A 20000-nucleotide genomic window follows, 5' to 3' on the forward strand; every position below is an offset into this window, starting at 1 on the left:
TTCACTGTTCCAGGTGTTCAATGTTTAAAGGTTTTGGCGATGTTATTGGTCTTCATCAACATGATGTTTCAAAAAAACTGCGGTGGTGGTGCTGCGGTAGCATTGTCGCCTCACAGTAACATGTTGTCCTGTTCGATTCTCAGCTAGAGTGTCTTCTGTGTGGAGATGTGCGTGAAGGTTGTGCGTCAGGGCCGGCAACTCGGCACGTAAAAATCTCCTGCCAATCATTAGCGGACCGGAGTTCCGCTGTGGCGACCCCTAACCGGGAAAAGTCGAAAGACACAACAACATGGTGCTTCAATCCTTTCAAGTAGACACATGGGAGATGCATTTACTTCCGGCTGGAAGCTAGTCACTTTCAGTTCATTGCCTTGCCCTTTGGTTGGACCACAGCCCCCTGGGTGTTCACAAAATGTATGGCAGTAGTTGCAGCTCACCTGAAATTGCTGAGATCCCAACTGTTTCTATACCTCAATGACTGGCTCTTCATGGCTTCTACCAGGCATCTACTGACATCCACCAAGAACTACCTACTCCATTGTGTCAACACCTGGACAAAACAGTTGGCTATGACAAATATCACCTCTTTCCCAAGCCAACACATTTTCTCAAGTGACTCGACTTCCTCAGTCCAGTCTGCCCAAATTACAGCTTCATATAACAGATCTGTTGTCTGTTCAGTCACCACCAGTCAGGCTGGTCCTTCAGCTTTTAAGGTCAGTGGCGGCCTTCATAACCCTTTTACCTTTAGCAAGATACTGCATGAGAATACTGCAGTGGTCTATGACTCGATGGTATTCTGTGACATCTCCCATTTGAATCCCAAAGATCTGCCAACAGCATGTTTCTTGGTGGATCCATGCACCAGATGTTTCATAGGGCCTCCCCTTCGCCCTTCCATTGCTCAAGGCCATGGTGACCACAGGTGTTTCCCATTGGGTGGAGCATTACCTGGGACAGACAGTCCAAGACACATCGTCCCCAACGGAGGCCAACCTTCACATCAACATCTTGGAGATGAAGGCAGTCCTTCTACTGTTGCAGACATTTCAAGACATCCTTTCTCAAGGGATGATTGCCATACAGAGTGACAACATGTCAGTGGTCTGGAACGTCAACAGATGGGGAGGAATCCCTCTTACCCCTTGTGTCAGGAGGCAGTGAGTGTGGTAGTGGGCGATCTCTTCCATCTGCTTTCTTTTAGCAATGCACACTCTGGAGAAGTCCAGAATTTTAGCAGACAAGACTGAGGAGATCTATACTTGTGCCTCATAAGTGTTCTTTCAATCCTTCAGTGGCAGAACAGATTATTTTTGCCAGTGGGACCAGCCATGCTGTGACTGTTTCGGCTCTGTCCACAATTCCAAATGCAGCAGTTATTTTGCCCTAATCCCCCTAGAGGAGGAGTTAACAAGGGGGTGCTCTGATCCACCATTCGCATTTTTTTTTTTACAAAAAAATTATCAACGGAAGATCAAGGTTATTCTCATTGCCCCATTCTGGCCTTGACAAGTGTGGTCTCCATTCCTTTGGCTTCATCTGATATACCTTCCTTGGAATCTGGATCCCTTTCCAGAGTTCTGTCTCACCTTTCTGGGGTACCTCACCCAGACGTACAAGCCATCAGGTTGACTGCATGCTTTCTGCACTTCCAGTGATTGCTAGAGAGCCCAGGCTTTCTTCCCAGGTTTTACACATCCTTACTTCTTCTCAAAAAGACTCCACTAGGAAGAGATGTACAAGAGAAAATGGAAACTAGTCTGTCTCTCTCTGTCTCTCTCTGAGCTAATGAGAAATCTAGACCCATTTTCAGTGCCCATTCCAGCAGTTTTAGAATTTCTGGTCTTCATTTTTCATAGTAGTCCAAGTTACTCTGCAATCAAAGTACAGCTGATCACAAATCTCCAGTTTTCATGCAGGCAGAGAGTAATTGTCCTTGGCCTCCCTTAGGTTAATCAGGTCTTTTCTCAAAGGTACTTTTTTACTCATGCCACCTATCAAGGACCCCTGCCTGCCCTCCTTGGGACTTGATGATTCTTCTAGCTAATTTAAAATTTTTGTCCTGGAAATCCATTTTTCTAGTTGCATCTGCTAAGAGTTTCGGAACTTCAGGTTTTACCTTGCCAGGCAGCTTATAACATTTTCCGTAAAGACAGGGTTTCTCTTCACACCAACCCTTCCGAAAGTAGCTTCTGATTTTGCCCTAAACCAATCCATTAATTTAACAGTGTTCATCCCAAATTTCCCCAATAAAGGATATGTTTCATTTGTTGGATGTCTATAGACACCTGAGATTTGATCTCCATAGAACAGAAACTTTCAGGAAGTTAAATCGATTAATTTTCAAAAGCTAAGTTGGGACAAACAATCTGTATATAGTTACATTAGCACTGTGGCTCCCTGAATGTATAGCTTATGTTTATAAACACAGAAGTTTGACTTTACCAAGACCACCACAAGGTCATTCCACAAGATTAGTCTGCCCTTCCTCCACTTTCTAATCCAGAACTTCTGTAGATGACATTTGTGCGGCTGCTGCTTGGTCCAGTGTTCATACCTTCATAGCTAGTTGTAAGTTGGATGTCCTTTGTTAGGAACAGGGCAGCAGTTTGGTTCTGACGTACTCTGTTATAGTCTTCCATGAGACCACCCTGGGTTGATACTAGGTGGGGAGTCTGTCCCAACAGTTGAGGAATGGAAAAAAGACAACATCACATATTATATATTCCCCATAAGAGTTATATCTTATAGAGTTATATATGTATGTTGTCTTTTTTCGTCCTTCCTGAACGCTACCCTCCTTCCCCTTTCCGCTGGAAGATTATGTTTGTATGACTTCCTGGTATGACCTGGAGGGTATACCCCTTTTGGTCTTTCTCAGCTTCAGACACTTTTCCTATCAGTCATGCTTCTAGACATTTATAGAATTGTTTATTTTCTATATGTTAATATCAAGGAGGCAAACCCAATCTGAAGTAATCTGGGGCTTGGGAGAGGATTATGGGTAAGGGAAGGAGTTTTGAGCTAAGGATCCAAAGTCTGAAAAGTGACCTGAAGTGGTCAGAAACCTAGTGGTTGAGGAAGGATGAAAACAGACAACACAGATGCATTGTTATGGTGAGCACATAACATTTTTTGTTTATCCCCCCCCCCCCCAAAAAAAATTACTTTTAGGGACCCATTTTTGACTTCTCCAAACTAAACAAGTTTATGGTGATAAAGAAATTCAAGATACTTACTCTGCTGTTCCTCCCTCTCCTGCTGCCAGGTCAGCTGGACCTGTGGTCAAACTAGATGTGAAGGATACTTTCATATCCCCGTCTTCAAATGACACAGAAAATTTGCAAGGTTCATAGCAAGAGCAGAGCATTTCAAGTTGACCTCATTGACCTTTGGATTGTCTTCTTCTTCTTCTGGGGAAGTCATGAAGTACTTGGCTATTCTATTTACCAACCTCATTGTACAAGGCATCATCAGCCTTTAACTGGATGACAAACTGATACTTATGAAATCCCCCAAGAGCAGCTGACAAAGGCATCGGTGTAGGGTAAACTCTGAATGTTCAGCGGTCTAGCTTCATTCTGTCTGAAATAAAGATCTTTCTAGGTGGTATCCTAGACACAAACACGTTCTTGATATGTCTTGCACAGTAAAAGCAGTTTGTGAAAATATGCAAATAGAAAGAAGTGTCAGTTGAATTTATTTGCGACTTACCGCAAACCACATTCTAAATCTTTTGCTATTTTCTTTGTTTTGCAGTTACTATGCCAAACTTCGTCAACAGGAAATTGAACGTGAGAAGGAGCTGGCTGAGAAATACAGAGACAGAGCAAGAGAAAGGAGAGATGGAGTTAACAAGGATTATGAGGAAACAGAACTTATCAGCACAACGGCCAATTACCGAGCCGTGGGGCCCACAGCAGAAGCGTGAGTATAACGTTAAAATCTTTTTAATGAGTACCATTGCTGACTCACAGGACAGTTAAGTAATTAGAAAATCCAAGAAGTCCATTAGTTGCTATGCTGGAGGTAAATTTTGTATAAAGCAGGACTTGGCTAAGGAGTGTACCAATAGGATATACTGTTTAGGCTGTATGTTACTACTGTGCATTAAGCTGACTTGTAAAGGACTTGTAAAGGACTTGTCATTTTTTGTCGTTCATCCTTGAATACTTTTTCAGGTCTCCCACTCACTCTGTTCACAAGGATTTTCTTATACCTTTCTGCTTTTTTCTTGCTGCACCTCCTTTTTTCTTTTTTTTTTAAACTTTCCTTCCTTTTTTCTCATCCTTGCTGCTGTTACTGCCTCATAATTTCGCCATAACTTCTTTCTTCCTGTCATTCCCTAACAGTTCTATTCATACTGTTTGTTTCTTGCTTTAACCCCTCTTCTTCCATGTCTGCCACATACATTTTCCTGAATAGCCTAGTTGTCATTCAGCTTCCTTTTTGCATGCTTTCTTGAAGTGTTTGCCTCTTACGGTTGTTCATTTCATAATGTGATGGCCATCTCTTTGCAGTGTTTTCAGCCAGCTCTTTGAAGACATAGCATGTTGTTTTGTTTCTGCTTAATATTAGTTCAGTTTTGTTTTTATGAAGTTGTTTTGTTACTGAATAGTGGATGAACTACAATTTTTCATATAGTTTAAATGTGCTGTACTTTGAGGGATCATATAAAAATATGTAAGGTCATGTTTCCAGCTCTAATCATGGTGTTCAATAGACTACGAGTATTTATTATGCATTGCCTTGCAGTTTCCTGACATTTTTATGTGTCTACTGTTTGAGAGACGTGTGATTTTTCTGCCTCTGTAAAAGTATTTGCTGTCTGTTTTATTAAAACTTGGTGTGTGCAACTTAATGTTTTCATGGGACAGGACACTTTTCTAGAAATTAGACAAAATTGAAATAGCTTAATTTTCTTAAATTGTTTTCTGGAGTGCGCTTGGGTCCTTTTACTTATTTCCAGTTGCTGTTGAGTTTAAGTCAAAGATAATTTGTGCTGGGAGATCTCATGATGTTTCAGGAATTAAAGCATCCAAGACCATTTACGTTTACTAAAACTTGCAGTTTCTTTTAGTGAAAATCAACACAGGATAGTTTAAGAAGTTAATTTATATGCTTAACAGGATTGTTCAAACTGGCAACTGAAAATGTTGGATAAAGGATCAGTAATTTTTAAAGTTGTTTGATGATACAGTAAACTGTATGGCCTTGAGAACTGTGGAGAAGTGTAATTTATTGTTATAAAGTGACTAATGACCAAAATGTGAAATCGAAGAAAATATCTCTGTGACGGTTTGAACACACACCTTCTAGAAATACCAAGTCCTCAGGTATATTTGAAGACTCAGACATTTCCAGACCATATGAAAACAACTCCATCATGCCTCTCTGGAAAATTATCTCCTCTTTAGATCCCCTGTGCAAGGAGTTTTCAAAAGACTGGAGGAAAAGGGTGAGATTTTGCAGTTTGTAAAGTAACATTTTCAGGTCCAAGCTCCTAAATTCATCATATACTTCCCAGGTAAACTTTGGCCTTTTATACACTAAGCAAGGCAAAAAATGTGGTGACAGAAAAACAAAGAAAGTTCAAAAGAGAATGGCAAGCAAGTCCCAAAGTGATTCCAAGGTACAGACCCCCCCCCCATTTTCAGGGATCACTTTCATGTCATTCCTACAGTTTTAAAGGAAACAATGCAGTTACACATCATAGCAGAGGTTCTAGCCAGAGAGGAAGGATGTGTGCTATTCAAGAGTTGTTTCTCATCCCCAGCCAGCTCTGCAAGGCCCTGATTATGCTGCAGGGGATAAGCGATTTGAATAGCGGCTCAGGCCCTGTACAAGCTGGTGGAGAAGGATGGGAATGAGTGGATGTTGCTAGTGCCCTCATTTTGAGGGGGAGGTTGACTCTGGCTTGTTACATGGGTAACATCTAGTGGGAGCACTAGATGTTGCATGTCATGAAGCTCGAGTCTACCTAGCATTTTGTGCCTAGTGTAATCTTGCCATTAGCGGAGGAGAATTAAGCATGTAGAGGTTCATAGGTCGGCACACAGAGAAGATCCGAAGTGCCTCTACAGACGAAGAAGTTGCTGTACCGGGGGGAGGGGGGGCCCTCCACAGGATCAACAAACTGTTCTTTTCTGTACACTGTGACTCAAGCTGTGGGATGGCTGAGGCGATTATGATTCCCAGGCTGTAGGTCTCTCATCTAGCCGTGGGATTCTTGGCTGCTATTACTGCAGAACAAACTTGCTGATTTGGAAGCAGGCAGAAGAGCCATTGAGGTAGGTCCTGCAGGGGTGGGGTTACAAAAAAGAAAAAGACTGTTTGTAACCCATAGAAAACAAGGCATGTAGAGACCTAGTATGGAACTGTCTGATGTAAACAAGTTTCTCATTGTGCCAGAATTCAAAATATTAGTGCTGCATATCCTTTTGTCACTCCTACCACTCCATGCTATCATTGTCACTTTGGACCTAAAGGACATGCACTTTCATATTCCCATTGGAAAACGTCACAGGAAGTTTATCAGATTTGCAATGGGGGATTTCCACTTCATATCCTTGCCCTTTTATCTGGTGCGTTGCACCCAAAGTCTTTACAAAAATGCCTGGTTCCAGTAATTGCATTTGTACAACAAAGGAAGGACATCCAGATCTACCCCTGACTGGATGTTTGTTTCATGTCACTCTAGCAGAGTCTCTCAACAGAGGATTCTCAAGGTTTTGAAGTTCACTCTGACTGGCTTCAAAGGTTTGCATCTCACTGTCAACAAAATCAGTGGCACCCTTAGTGAACCTGGTTTTCCTGAGGTTACACATGGACACCTCTATTCACAGAGCTTTCCTCCCAGAGTCAGACCGTTTCAGAACTCTTTTGTATCAGGAAGCAATATCAGAAAGGAAGTTCATTGTTACACTACATGACGTCTTGCCCACCTATACATGAGGAGGCTTCATTAGTAGTTAAAAATGGAGGTTGTGGGCCATGTCATTTCTTAGAGACTGGCATCCCATTTCTCCCTTACACCAGAAAGGAGACCTCATTTTGGATAGTACAATGCAGGCTAAGTGTGTCACCATGGAATTTTCGGACCTAGTGGTGGGGGCTTTCCAAATTCAGGGAAAATGAGATGGCAAGAAAGAGAAAATAGAACATAAAATAGATAATGGCAGTCCTATCCCTAAAGGGCTTCAGCCACATATTCAAGGAGTGGGTTCTCCAGACAATGGCAGACAGCACCACGGCACTCATTCATACATTTTATAAAGGTTGGCAGTGCAAGTTTGGAAATAGTTCAAGCAGTGAGAATGACTCTGACAGCAGCCTACATCTTCTCTCAGCAAAATAAGCTGGCAGGCTGAGCAGATCTCAAGTAAAGCCCCACAAATGGATATTGAACATGGAAATATTTCTAATTCTGACCTGGATATCGCTTGTATGAGAAATGAAGTCAACTAGCTGGGACACTGAAGACTGGAACTAAAAGCCACTATATGAAGACACAAATCCACTGTCAGAAAAAAACAGACTTTAATGCAGTAAAGCTTTCGGTTAAACAACCTTCCTCAATGGTAAAACAGTACATTATCACATTACAATACATTTAAATAAGAGCAAAAAGGTAACATTTGACCACAGCCAACAAATCACACTATACCATCAATTAAAACTTTTCTAAAACATCTTTAAAGGTGTCCATTACAAATGTTGCTGTTGTATTTTAACAAGCACTGGTTTGATAATGACTACATTGTTTAAACCAGATTCTAAATCTGAATGGAACCTGACAATCCACTCATATTCTTTATTCTCTAAGAAGTTATTCAGGTAACCCCTCTAGGTCCGTTTTGTACACTATCACTCTAAATTTAAAACTATGATCCACACCATTATGCATTATTCTCATTATTTCTTTTTATTTCTGACTTGTGCTCTGTTATGCACTCTTTTAGTTTCCTTGTGGTCTTTCCTATGTAAAATGAATCCTATTTTTCACAAGTAGCAAGATAGAGACCACATTAGCACAATTACAGGTAGCAACACAGTTGAAATTAAACTGCTTATTGGACATTGGGTGGACAAATTTGTCACTATTGTGCTTAATAATGTCGTCACAGCAACTACCGCACATACATCCATACGTATCGGGTTTATTGCCCAACCTTACTTTTCTTATATCCTTAAAATCTTTATAGCATAACCTGCTCTTTAAACTCTTAAGATTTCTATATAAAAAAGGGTCTAGCCTCTAATATAGTATGTAGCCCATGTGCTGCCATGAGTATAGGCCAATTCTTATATATGATTTTCTTTATTTGCTCTGTTTTTAAACTATAAGTCGTTACATATCTAATTTTATCATTCTTTTCATTTACATCAGTTGTGACTACTCCCCCCTAAATTTGTTTCATACCATTACCTCTACTTGATTTCACATCATCTGCTATTTTTAGTACCTCCATATGGCTATAGCCACTACTCACAAACTCACCTACCATCTCATTCATTTGCTCACTAAACCATATATCATCTGTATTTAGCCTACAAACTCTGCACATTTGTGCTTCAACTATTCCTTGAAAAATATGGGGGGCATGTAAACTCTGCCTATGTACATATCTATTCACGTGTACATTTTTCTTATGTATACTTTTCTCTTTTATCCATTTTCTTTTCTAAATGCACATCTAGGAAAACTATTTCACTATAGGAATGGTTCATTTTAAATTCAAGGAATTCAGTGGTATTATTTAAACAAGCAACATAATCCAGTAACTCTTTCAACTGTGCAGTTCCACACAAAAAAAAAACAATCTACAAATCTTAAATGTAGCTTAGCTTTCTGACATAATTCATTCTCATTATTAAAAACATACTTTTTCTCCCATTGATGAAGAACTATATTCGTGTAGCTGTTGGCCACAGGTGTCCTCATGGCTATACCGGACAACTGTAGAAATGGCTCATTATCAAATATAAAAACATTTTAAGTTAAAACAATTTCTAATAAAGCACAAATATTTTGCACCCTTGCTGTGGCCATCTCAACCTCATCAGTGAGAAATTCACACACAGCTTCAACCCCAAATTCATTTGGTATTATTGTGAATAATGGTGTTATGTCCAGCGTCACAAATGTGTAACCTGAACTCAGTTTATCAGTTCTCCCAGTAAACCAACATCTCAACTTTATTTAAAAAAATCATTAGTGTCCTTAATTACACTTGGACATAAGCACAGATATTGACTTAATATTCTCTGCAAATAAACTGATGCTGGTTCTGTGATCCAACCCCCACCAGAGACTGTTGGTCTCAGTGGGGGCTCTGTGAATGATTTATGGGTCTTTGGTATCCCATATTTCTGTGGTATCCTTGGACAAGGAACAGTCAAGAAGTTAAATACATCAAGTGAAATTTCACCATTCAGTTGCATGTCATATATTACCATATTAACATCGGCAACATTTCTTTTTAACATCAATAAAAGTTATCTTCTTAAGTGTTTGTCTTCTAATAGTAATTTCAAAGAATTTAAATAGCACGGTTCATAATTACCATGGCACTCCCTTTGTCTGCCTGTTTTATAATTGTCATTATTACTTTCTAAATCCTTCAGTGCTTCATATTCATTATATGTTGTTATACTTTCTTTTCAAGTTAGTCATGCATTTGCCTAATTTCACATTCACATGTATTATGAAAGGCAGTAATTACAGAATTACTAATAGGTACAAAAGTACTACGTTTCTTACAAATCAAATAATTTGTGTAAGAAGCATTCTTAAACAGTAACTTGAGGTTTAAAGTCCTCAAAAACAACTTTAAATCAGTTAAAGCACTTACTAGGTCTTCACAAGCACTGGGAATAAATTTCAGCCCTTTTCCCAACAGGGACAGATGTGATTCACTCAGTACGTAGTTCGAAAGGTTTAAAATACCTTTGTTCAACTCCGCTGATGCCGCACAGTCTTCTTTTGCTGTGCTGGACTGTCGTTTTTTTCTCTTCATGCTGTTTGAGGTCTGTCTTTGCTGTGAATGTCCCCTAGACCCACTTCTGCTCACAACAATCACTTTGTCAGGTAAATTTAATTGGGACCGCATTTGGGACCCTGACTGAACTAAGCAGTCCCAACTGACTCTGGTGTTTTTCAGTTACTGGTGCAGCTTCTGTTTGCCCAATCATGCTGGTTTCTGTTCCAAGATTCAAATCCGCTGAGGTCATCACCGGGGAAGGGGCTATGTGCTCGCCGTTGTAATGTGAAGGTGCTGTGGAAAGGACAGCCTTCTCCTTAATTATTCTGACATTATCGTGTATCAAGAACTCATCTAGTTGATCCATACACCCTCTCTGAATGTTAGCTGGCTTAACTTGCTTTTCATGTTTAGGCCATGAGAAAATATGACCTTGCTTAAAGTCATTAACATCTCTCATGAGTTTACGTCTCTTGACAGTTTCCAGGCAGTCATCAAGTTGTTGTAACCTGTCAAGCATTTTCTGATACACCTCCATCATGCTAGAAAAGCAGTTCATTTGCACAAGCTTATCTTCAAGTTTTATAATCTCTTCTTTCAAGCTATTTTCAGTGTCAGTAAAAAATTCTTTCTTTAGGGACATATAATCTAGACTTAACTTCAAGTTAAGCTGCTGCCAAAGCTTTAGCAGTTCGGGGTAAGTATTTGCATAAGAAGGCATCTTTAAAATGCAAAGACCACGGGGTACTACCCCCAAGTCTAGATAAGCTTGAAAACTCAAACGTTGCTATTGAAAACGTCCCAACCTTTCTTTCCAGTACAGATATAACAAAAGTAAGGTTGGGCAGTAAACCTGGTACGTATGGGTGTATGTGCTGTAGCTGCTGTGAAGACATTATTAAGCACAATGGTGACAAATTTGTCCACCCAGTGTCCAATAAGCAGTTTAATTTCAACTGTGTTGCTACCTGTAATAGTATTAATGTGGTCTATCTTGCTACTTGTGAAAAATGTGATTCATTTTACATAGGAAAAGACCACAAGGAAACTAAAAGAGCACATAACAGAGCATAAGTCAGAAATAAGAAGAAATAATGAGAATAATGCATAATGGTGTGGATCATAGTTTTAAATTTAGAGTGATAGTGTACAAAACGGACCTAGAGGGGTTACCTGAATAACTTCTTGGAGAGTAAAGAATATGAGTGGATTGTCAGGTTCCATGCAGAGTTAGAACCTGGTTTAAACAATGTAGTCCGCATCAAACCTGTGCTTGTTAAAATACAACAGCAACATTTGTTTTAATTGATGGTATAGTGTAATTTAGCTGTGGTCACAGGTTACCTTTTTGCTCTTATTTAAATGTATTGTAATGTGATAATGTACTGTTTTTGCATTGAGGAAGGTTGCTTAACCGAAAGCTTTGCTGCATTAAAGTCTGTTTTTTCTGACAGTGGATTTGTGTCTTCATATTGTAATGAGAAATGGACATGTTTGCCTATCCTCTAAACATATGACTGAGAAAATTCTTCTGCAGGAAAGCAACTCCAGAAGCTTGGGCGACAGATGTCATCTCCTTAACTTGGGTCAGGTCTGTCTCTGTAAGCATTTCCTGTTCTACCCAAGGTACTTCTAAAAATCAAGACAGAAGTGATCCATGATGGCCTTCATCTTAAACTCCAAGCATCTTTTTACAAACCTGTTTAATTGGCTGGTGAACAACAAACTCCTGCTAATCCAAAAAAAGACCAAATATGTTTGCAGCACCTCAAAAACTTGCCAACTTACCATCAAAGATCTTATTACTTGCACTGTACAACAGGGATACCTAGGTATCACTGTAAATCTCTATTTGAGCTTCTCCCTTCACACTGGAAGCATCATTACTAAAGTTACATTACTATAGAATTTGTACTTTTACCTACACTGCATGGATGGCATTGGCTAAAAATCATCTTATTACCAAAACGTGAGTGTGACCTACCATTGCTGTGCCTAAACTCACCTCAAAGTACACACAAGCTGCAAATAGCAGCAGAAGAAAGCAACACCACTACTCTTTGCTGAACAATCTGGCATGAAGAAAGTGGAAAGTTCTGCTTCAACAAGCAGGTGGTCTGGCTCAAAACAGACTTTCTCCATTACATCCCAATTTGGCCACTCTGACAGCCTGGATGATTTTACTTTTATTCCAGGCAGGCACGCTAGGTAGATATGCTAACGTTATGAGGGAGGCTAGAAAACTAAAGCTCAAGTAAATCTTGCCTAGCTAAACGTACATTATTCTACATTTGTGCTAATATAGGAGCCAAGACCCAAACCGACAGTGGTAATGGTTTTGGAATATCTCAGACTTTACAAAACTGACTTAGCTTAGACATATCAAAACTTGTGCTTCTGCCATTTCAGGCTGTTTTCCAGGCCTTCTGTTATGTAGTTGCTAAAGGGGAGGATGGTCTTCCATTTTAAACTGCAAGGGGAAAGAAACCAGTCAACCACGGGTTCATAGATTAGTACTAAGCTAACTGCCCTTGCGAGCCATTTTAAGCCTAGCCAATTATCCCTTGTGAGACTCAAACCCTGCACCTTGTGTTTGTAAGGCAAACACCTTAACCATTAGGCCACCCTCCCAACCCTCTTGACTATGTCTTTATAAATATGACGCTGCTCTCTTTTAAGCAGCTGCTCCAGCTACTCTACAGTTTCTGTTTTTGGAAAACACTATTATTGGTGGTTGTTAACCTCTACTAGGAGAATTTCTAAGCTCTAAACCTTGTACAAGTAAACCTTTAGTGTTCTAGAGCAAGTTGTCCCTTAACACTAACCCTTCTTTCATGTCTAAGGTGGTTTCTGAGTTGTCCCATAACCAAGACATCCAGTTACCAGTTTTCCTTCTAAAGCCACAGAGCAGAGGAGAAAGGATGCTTTATTCCCTTGATGTGCATAGACAGCTGAGATTTTATTTGCACAACACTAGAGAGCTCAGAAAGATTGAGCAGGTGTTTGTCTTCTATGCAAATGGGGGAAAGGGGAAACCAGTAAACAGACCTTTCTAAATGGCTTGGCTATTGCATTCCGTTTTGTTGCTCATCTCATGGCAAAGATATCCCAGGGGATATCAGAAATCATCACACTAGAGTTACTGCAGCCACCACAGTTTTCCTTACGAAAGATTGCCACACAGGCCACTCTTAAAGCAGCAACTTGGACTTCTGTTCATTCCTTCTCCACTCATTGTAGTTTATGAGTAGCATCCAGAATAAGTTTATGATTTGCCTCTATTATCCTGCATGGCCTTTTATCTCTAGCTTTTATTCTTTCTACTTCCCTGCAATGAACACTGATGAACATAGTGAAGTTGTTTTAGGAACTTACCATACATGTAGATGTTCCGGTAGATTCCAGCTCTCCTCCCACTTACCCCTGTCTGACCCTTTTTCCTGTTTCATGAGGGATGAAGTGGCATTCTACTCGCTTGTCTGCACCTTCCCTGCCACTGCACTACCATGCTTCTCTCTTTCTCGGCTGTTGCCAGGGGAGATATGTCTGGAGTAGACCTGGGGCATGTAGGGCTGTTTCTTTTTGGTCCACTGGATATTTAGTGTCAAGGTCTTCTGACTGCATCAAGGGCACGAAAGCACAGAAGATGGTGTTGGCTGGTAGACAGTGTCAAGAATGTTACATCCAGTTTATTCCTGGTGGGAGAACTTTGGCTGAAGCCCTGGGTAAAGGTAAAACTTCAAAAGTCTGGCCTTAGAGCTCACGTTTAGTCACCAAGACCACAGACTGTAAGTAATTTGCCCGTAAGATGAGATTCATTGACATTAAAAGTTATTTTTTTCCTACTGTTTCACTGATGCTTTGAAATGTTTTTTTATTTATTTATTTATTTATTTATTTATTGTCGTTGGTTTACCAGGATAGTCCATTGGGCCTTAAAGAACCCGTTTTCAATGGAGTCCTGGGGAGAAAAGCTCCAACAGAATGTATTTTCAACATTTGACAGTAACAATTTTTGTACAGAGAATTATTAATAGTTCTATATACTAAAAAGTAGAACTAGTCACATTCAGGAAAGCAATCATAACAGTTAATACAATAAGAAGAAGCCTTCGAGTAATGAATAAATGTAAAACATTAAAACTGATTAGAGAACAAATTTCATAGCTACAGGTGTCGAGTAGAGCTAGTTATGTGGGGTGGGAACAAGAGCATTCCCACCGTGAGGCAAGATGAAGGTGGAGAGACTTTAAGGCAGAGTGGTTAGAGGTGGTACGGATGAGTGGTGGTAGGGAGTTCCACAGGCGAGTGAGGCTGAAGGAAAGAAGGTTTCTGCCAGGGCGATGAGTTGGTTTGTGTACTTTGAGTAGATTTTGATTATTTGACCTTAGAACTCTGTTAGGTTGGTGCATAGTAAAGGCAGAGGAAAGAGAGGGACAGAGGGAAGGGTTGAGAATGAGCTTGTGGGCTAGAGTTAGTTGAGTGTAAGTTAGTTGATTGGGAAGTTCTAGCCATTTTAGGTTATGGAGGGAGAGACAGTGGTGGGTGGAGGACTTTTGGCTGGTGGCAAATTTTGCAATTTTGTTATAGCAGGAGGTAAGTTGTTTTTTTAACAAGGACTGAAGATTAGTTAGTAGTGGGGCACCATATAGCAGGGATGGGATTAGGAAGGAGGTAGAGAGAACGATTTTAGTGGCAGATGTGAGGTAGGCATTCTGTCTGTAAAGCATGCCAAGTTTTTGGTGTGTTTTTTTGATGTTAATTTGCAGGTGGGAGTTAAATTTGAGTAGGTTATCGATTTGGACCCCAAGAAATTTGGTTTCTAACACAATTTCAAGAGGTGAGTTGTGTTGTGTAGTAATTGAGAAAGAACCAATGTCAGGAGGGATGACTTTAGAAGGGGTAAATAACATTAGTTTGGTCTTGGCAGCATTGAGAGCTAGATGATTACAAAGCATCCATTGTTCTGTGGAAGAGAAAGCATCTTGAGTAAGTTTTTGTAGTGTAGAGATAGAAGAGGCGGAACAGATAATAGTAGAATCATCCGCATATTGGATGATGCTAGAGAAAGGGATTGATTTGTGGAAGTCATTTATAAAGATATTGAAGAGAAGAGGACCCAGTATGGAGCCTTGGGGAACTCCTGTAGGGGTACTAAGGAAAGAAGAGGTAGCTTTTTTCCACTTTACAGCTTGACTTCTGTTAGATAGGTAGCTAGAAAACCAGTTTAAAGAGGAGGAAGATAGGTGAAGATTAGAAAGTTTGTTTAAGAGCAGGCTGTGTGAGATGGTATCGAAGGCTTTGGACAGGTCAAGAAGTAAGGTGGAAACAATTTGTCCAGAGTCACGGGCTTTATTTACAACCTCAAGGAAAGAGAGGAGGGCTGTCATGGTGCTATGATTGGGCCTGAAACCGTGTTGTGTGGGAGTGATAAGATGGTTGTCTAGGAGGTGGGGAAGGAGCTGAAGTTGGACACATTTTTCTAAGAGTTTAGAGATGGGGGACAGGATGGCTATTGGGCGGAAATTAGTAATGTTATTATTGTTACCACCTTTATGTAGAGGTATAATAAAGGCTTGTTTCCAGATTTGGGGAACTGTGTGTTCTAGTAGAGAGCGGTTAATTAAAATGCTAATGGGATAGGCAAGAGTTTCAGCAGCTATACTGAGAAAGTAAGAGGGGATATTATCTGGAGCATTGGTACATGGTTTCAATTTCTGAAGGAGTTTTTTAATAGTTGATGTTGGTATGGGATTTAGTGAGAAGAGGGGGCAGTCAGGAGGGGGGAAATTTTGGGGAGTAGGAAATGATGATAGAGTTTGTGTAGAAGAGGGGGTAGGGGAGATAGTAGGTGGGGAGTAGGGTGAGGAAGTAGAGATAGTGGGGGTGGATGAGGGGGTATTAGATAGTAGAGAGGAGTTAGAGAATGAGGAGGTCAATTTAGAGATAGTCAATAAAGAAGGAATTAAATTGGGTAGCTAATTCATGATCTGGAGTATTTTGGTCTGGGGTAGGAGTATCTGGTTTGCTGGGGTGGAGGAGAGTAGAGATCCCTTTCAAGAATTTCTGAGGGTTATTTTTATTTTGGTTTTGGAGTGTAGAGAAATAGTTTTGACGATCAGAAGTAGTGAGTTTCTTAGCTTTGTTTCGGAGCATTTTATATTCGTTAAGGAGTGGTGCTGTCTTGTGTTTATGGTAGCGTCTCCAGACTTTGTCTCTTTGTCTCATGATAGCAAGAGTAGTTTTGGAGAGCCATGGGGCTGATTTAGTTTTTATTCTTTTAGTCCGTACAGGGGCTTGGGAGTCAAGTAATTTTAAGAGAGTTGAGTTGAAGTATGAGACTGCATCATCTAGAGATAATGTTTTTAGACAGTTCCAATTAATTGCTTGTAGTGAGTTTGAAAAGATTAATGGGTTGAAGTTTTTATGGTCACAGATTGTAATGTAGTTATGAGTCTGCTGTAGGATAGTGGGAAGCCGGTGGGTAAAGGTGGGTAAGTGGTCACCAAGTGGGTCGGGAAGAGTGCCACTGTTGTTGAAGTATTGAGGGTGGGAGACTAGAATCCAATCCAATATACTCCCATTGGAGGGGTTTTTGGCAGGGTGGGTTACCAAAGTGATCAGTTGTGAGAAATTGTAAAGGTTGATGTTAGTGAGGTTTGTAGGAGACTGTATAAGGGCCCAGTTAATATTAACATCTCCTAGGATTATGGTTTCATTACTAATGTTACTGGATAGCCAGGAAAGGATCAGTTCAAGTGTGGAGATATTATCCCCTGGGGGAATGTAGAGGGAAGCTATACATATGTGTTTATGATTATTGATTTGTAGCATGGTAAGGAGAAGTTCGGCATTATTAAAGTGTGGAGTAGGTTTGTTGTATGGGGTGACTACTAGGGAGGAAGTGTATAGGAGGGCTACACCTCCACCTTTCTTGTGAGGTCTGTCTTTTCGAATGATGGAGTAGTTAGGAGGAGCTATTTCAGAGTCTTTAATGTGTGGTTTTAGCCAGGTTTCTGAAATAGTGAGGATATCAGGTTTATTGTGTATGAGCCATGCATGTAGGCTTGGGACTTTGTTTACTACACTTTGAGAGTTTAAGGAAGTGAATAATAGGGATTTATTTATAGTAGTAGCAGTGGTGGGGCCTGGGTTTGGATGGATGTCTCCAGATATGAGAGTGCTTGTAAGGTGTAGTATGTAATGGTTTATGTGGGTAGTTAGCAAGGAGATGAGATTAGGTTGTTTTGTGAATTGGAAGGGTTTGCTAAAAGTCATGGTGAAAAAGTTAGCATGATAGGAGATAAGTTTGTATCGAAAGAGAAGGAGGTTTTCTGAGGAATATAAATAAGGGGAGATAAGAGAATATGAGGGTGAGAAAGAAGTGTTATGAGGATTAGTTATATGAAAGGGTTGGGAGTGGGTAGAAATTGTAGATTGGGAGAGATGATATAAAGAGGATAAAGAGAATAGTAGTAATAGTGGGAGGAAGGTGAAGGTGTGTTTAGAGAGCATAATGAGGAGGAGTAAAAACAACAGTGGACTTAGAGTAGTGGAGAACTGAATATAGTGGATAGTATATAAATTAACTGGATGTATCTGGGTAGAAGAAGTGTGTTAGATTGTTAAATATGTTGAGTGGTTATGTGGTAGATAGGATAAAAAAGAAAGCTAGAGAGATAAGTTACTGTAGGAGTAGTTAAGTATAGAGTATGAAGTTGGTAGTGGAATGTAGAGTTGGGATTGGAGTGGGTAGGAAGGATCCTAATGGTTAAGTGGTATAGGTGATGTAGGTAATTAGTGGTTAATGTGGGTGGGGATAGGGAGGGGTAGGAATTGGTAGTAATTGTATAATTGGATACGAGTGTCAGGGGGTGTGGCTATGAGGGAATAAAGCTAGATGCACTGGGGGTGGGTGGGATTTGGGGGTAGGGTAGGGGAGCGGAGTGAGCCACTTGAGGCGAACGGAGCGGGTAGAACCAAGAGGTCCAGAGAGGTTCTGGAGTCAATCAGTGAAAGAAGGTTTACAGTGGGGTAAGAAGGAAGGGAGAAGGACCGGAGGTGTTGGGCAGGAGTGAGGTATGAGAGGCTAGAGTGGGAAAATTAGAAAATAAGGTGTTATAGCTAGAGTGGGCTAGAAGAGTTAGAGAATACAGTGAAAGGTGTTATAGCTAGAGTGGGCTAGAAGAGTTAGAGAATACAGTGAAAGGGGAGAGGTTATCATTAAGATAGAAACATAAAATTTAGCTGAGGAGTCTAAGGTCTTGTGCCACTTAGAGTATGCTTGGGGCAATACATGGAAAATGAGTGCAGCTAGTATGTATCGGGGGGGAGAGCTAAGGCTGCTGGCTATCCTGGCAGGCTAGAGTACTACAAAACATTAATCAAGGCCAAAACATAAGTTATAAAGGGTTCAGTAGCAGTTACACATACTTCCTTAAAGTCCTGTAGGTGAAATGTCCAAACAAAGGGAATGAGGCAGCTGAGAAGCCTGCCTAGAAGTTTGTTACTTTGCTGGAGCAATTTAAGACAGCCGAGGTTTGGAAGTAGAATTTGAGGTATCCTCGAGGGTTTTACTCGCAGGGGTAACACAGGGCAGAGAGTTCCTTAAAGTCCTGTAGGTGAAATGTCCAAACAAAGGGAATGAGGCAGCTGAGAAGCCTCAGACTAAGACTCAGACTAAATCTCTTAGGGAATTGACACTTTTTAATATGAAAGCACAGGCATCCATTCTGCTTTTGATTTGAGACTTGTCACCATGCCAAATGCTGATGTGTACTAAATTGTGATTAATGTTACTGAAATAAGACTTTTAATTATATGTTGTCTGTTACTTTTAACTTGTAATTCTCAGAATTTGAATAGTTGTTTGATTTGGTGGTGGCTGAAAAGAGTCAAACAACCCCCCCCCCCACGCATGCGCAAGTGCACACACACACACACACACACACACACACACACATACAAGTAACAAATAAATAATTAAAGTCAGTAAATAAAATTAAGCATTTTTAATCCCCCTTGTACAGGGACAAATCTGCAGCTGAGAAGAGGAGACAGCTGATCCAGGAGTCCAAGTTCTTGGGTGGTGACATGGAGCACACTCACTTGGTGAAAGGTCTGGATTTTGCTCTGCTGCAAAAGGTGAGGATTTTCATTTTCCTTCACATTTTTTTTAACTGTTTGAAGCTCAGATTGAACAGAGGAGTTGATACAGAGATTGGGATTTATCCCTGTAAACTTGGTGTTTATATTCAGACTCCTAATTTACTCTTAAAGATGGTCAGCTTGCAGTTTAAATGAGTGAAAGTCTGTATGCCTTACTGCATGCTGCTGAGTGATGCCAGATTAACTGATTACGATTCAGTGAAATTTAAGGCTAGCTGTGATCAGAAACGGAAAATATTTTTTTAAATCACATGTAGATCATCTATGCAGTATTAGTATTGTTTTACAAAATTGTGTACCCTGAAAACTGTCTTGGTAGGGGTTTTCATACTAACACGACTTTATCAACCAAGATTCCTTCTTCCCATGATGCCATTTGTGTCCTCACAATATAAGCACTGTATTGCTGTTTGAAGATAATCTCTGTAGCTGTAAGTCATTATTTTTTGATTTAATCACCTTCCTGTGTTGTTTTTCTTGACCAGAATCTCTTGAAATGGTGTTATTTTCTGGTTTAATTTCTCAAATGTTTTAGGTTTCTAATACTGTGACAGGAATGGACCCCATTCCTAAGTCAAAGTATGATTAAAGTTTGTGAAATTAGTATTGCATCAGTCTATGATATTAGCCAACAGTGTTCTTCGAAGCACCTGCAGTGTGCCCAGAACTGACTCCTGCAGTTCATATGGAGTTACATTTATAAGTAGCGTATCTAAGTAAGACAGTAAAGTCTTCATAAGACCTATTGCTCATGTTACTGTTGAAACTGTCTGGGTATCCTTCTTCCACAATGCCCTCGTTTCTGCCTGCAAATCCTGGTATTTTGTGACTTTGTGCCTCTCTGTACAT

General features: G+C 40.2%; 1 protein-coding gene across 1 annotated transcript in view; it reads left to right on the forward strand.

Moving 5' to 3' along the window:
* The window catches only part of IK (IK cytokine), a 776265-nt gene that overhangs the window by 149316 nt on the left and 606949 nt on the right, over positions 1 to 20000 (forward strand). The window contains exons 5-6 of the mRNA XM_044069023.1: positions 3760 to 3927; positions 19013 to 19127. Of these exons, the coding sequence (XP_043924958.1) occupies positions 3760 to 3927; positions 19013 to 19127 (283 nt within the window). The remainder of the gene's footprint in view (positions 1 to 3759; positions 3928 to 19012; positions 19128 to 20000) is intronic.

The sequence above is a fragment of the Protopterus annectens genome, chromosome 4.part0 (assembly GCF_019279795.1).
Source record: "Protopterus annectens isolate FY-2018-M chromosome 4.part0, PAN1.0, whole genome shotgun sequence".
Taxonomy (NCBI): Eukaryota; Metazoa; Chordata; order Ceratodontiformes; family Protopteridae; genus Protopterus; species Protopterus annectens.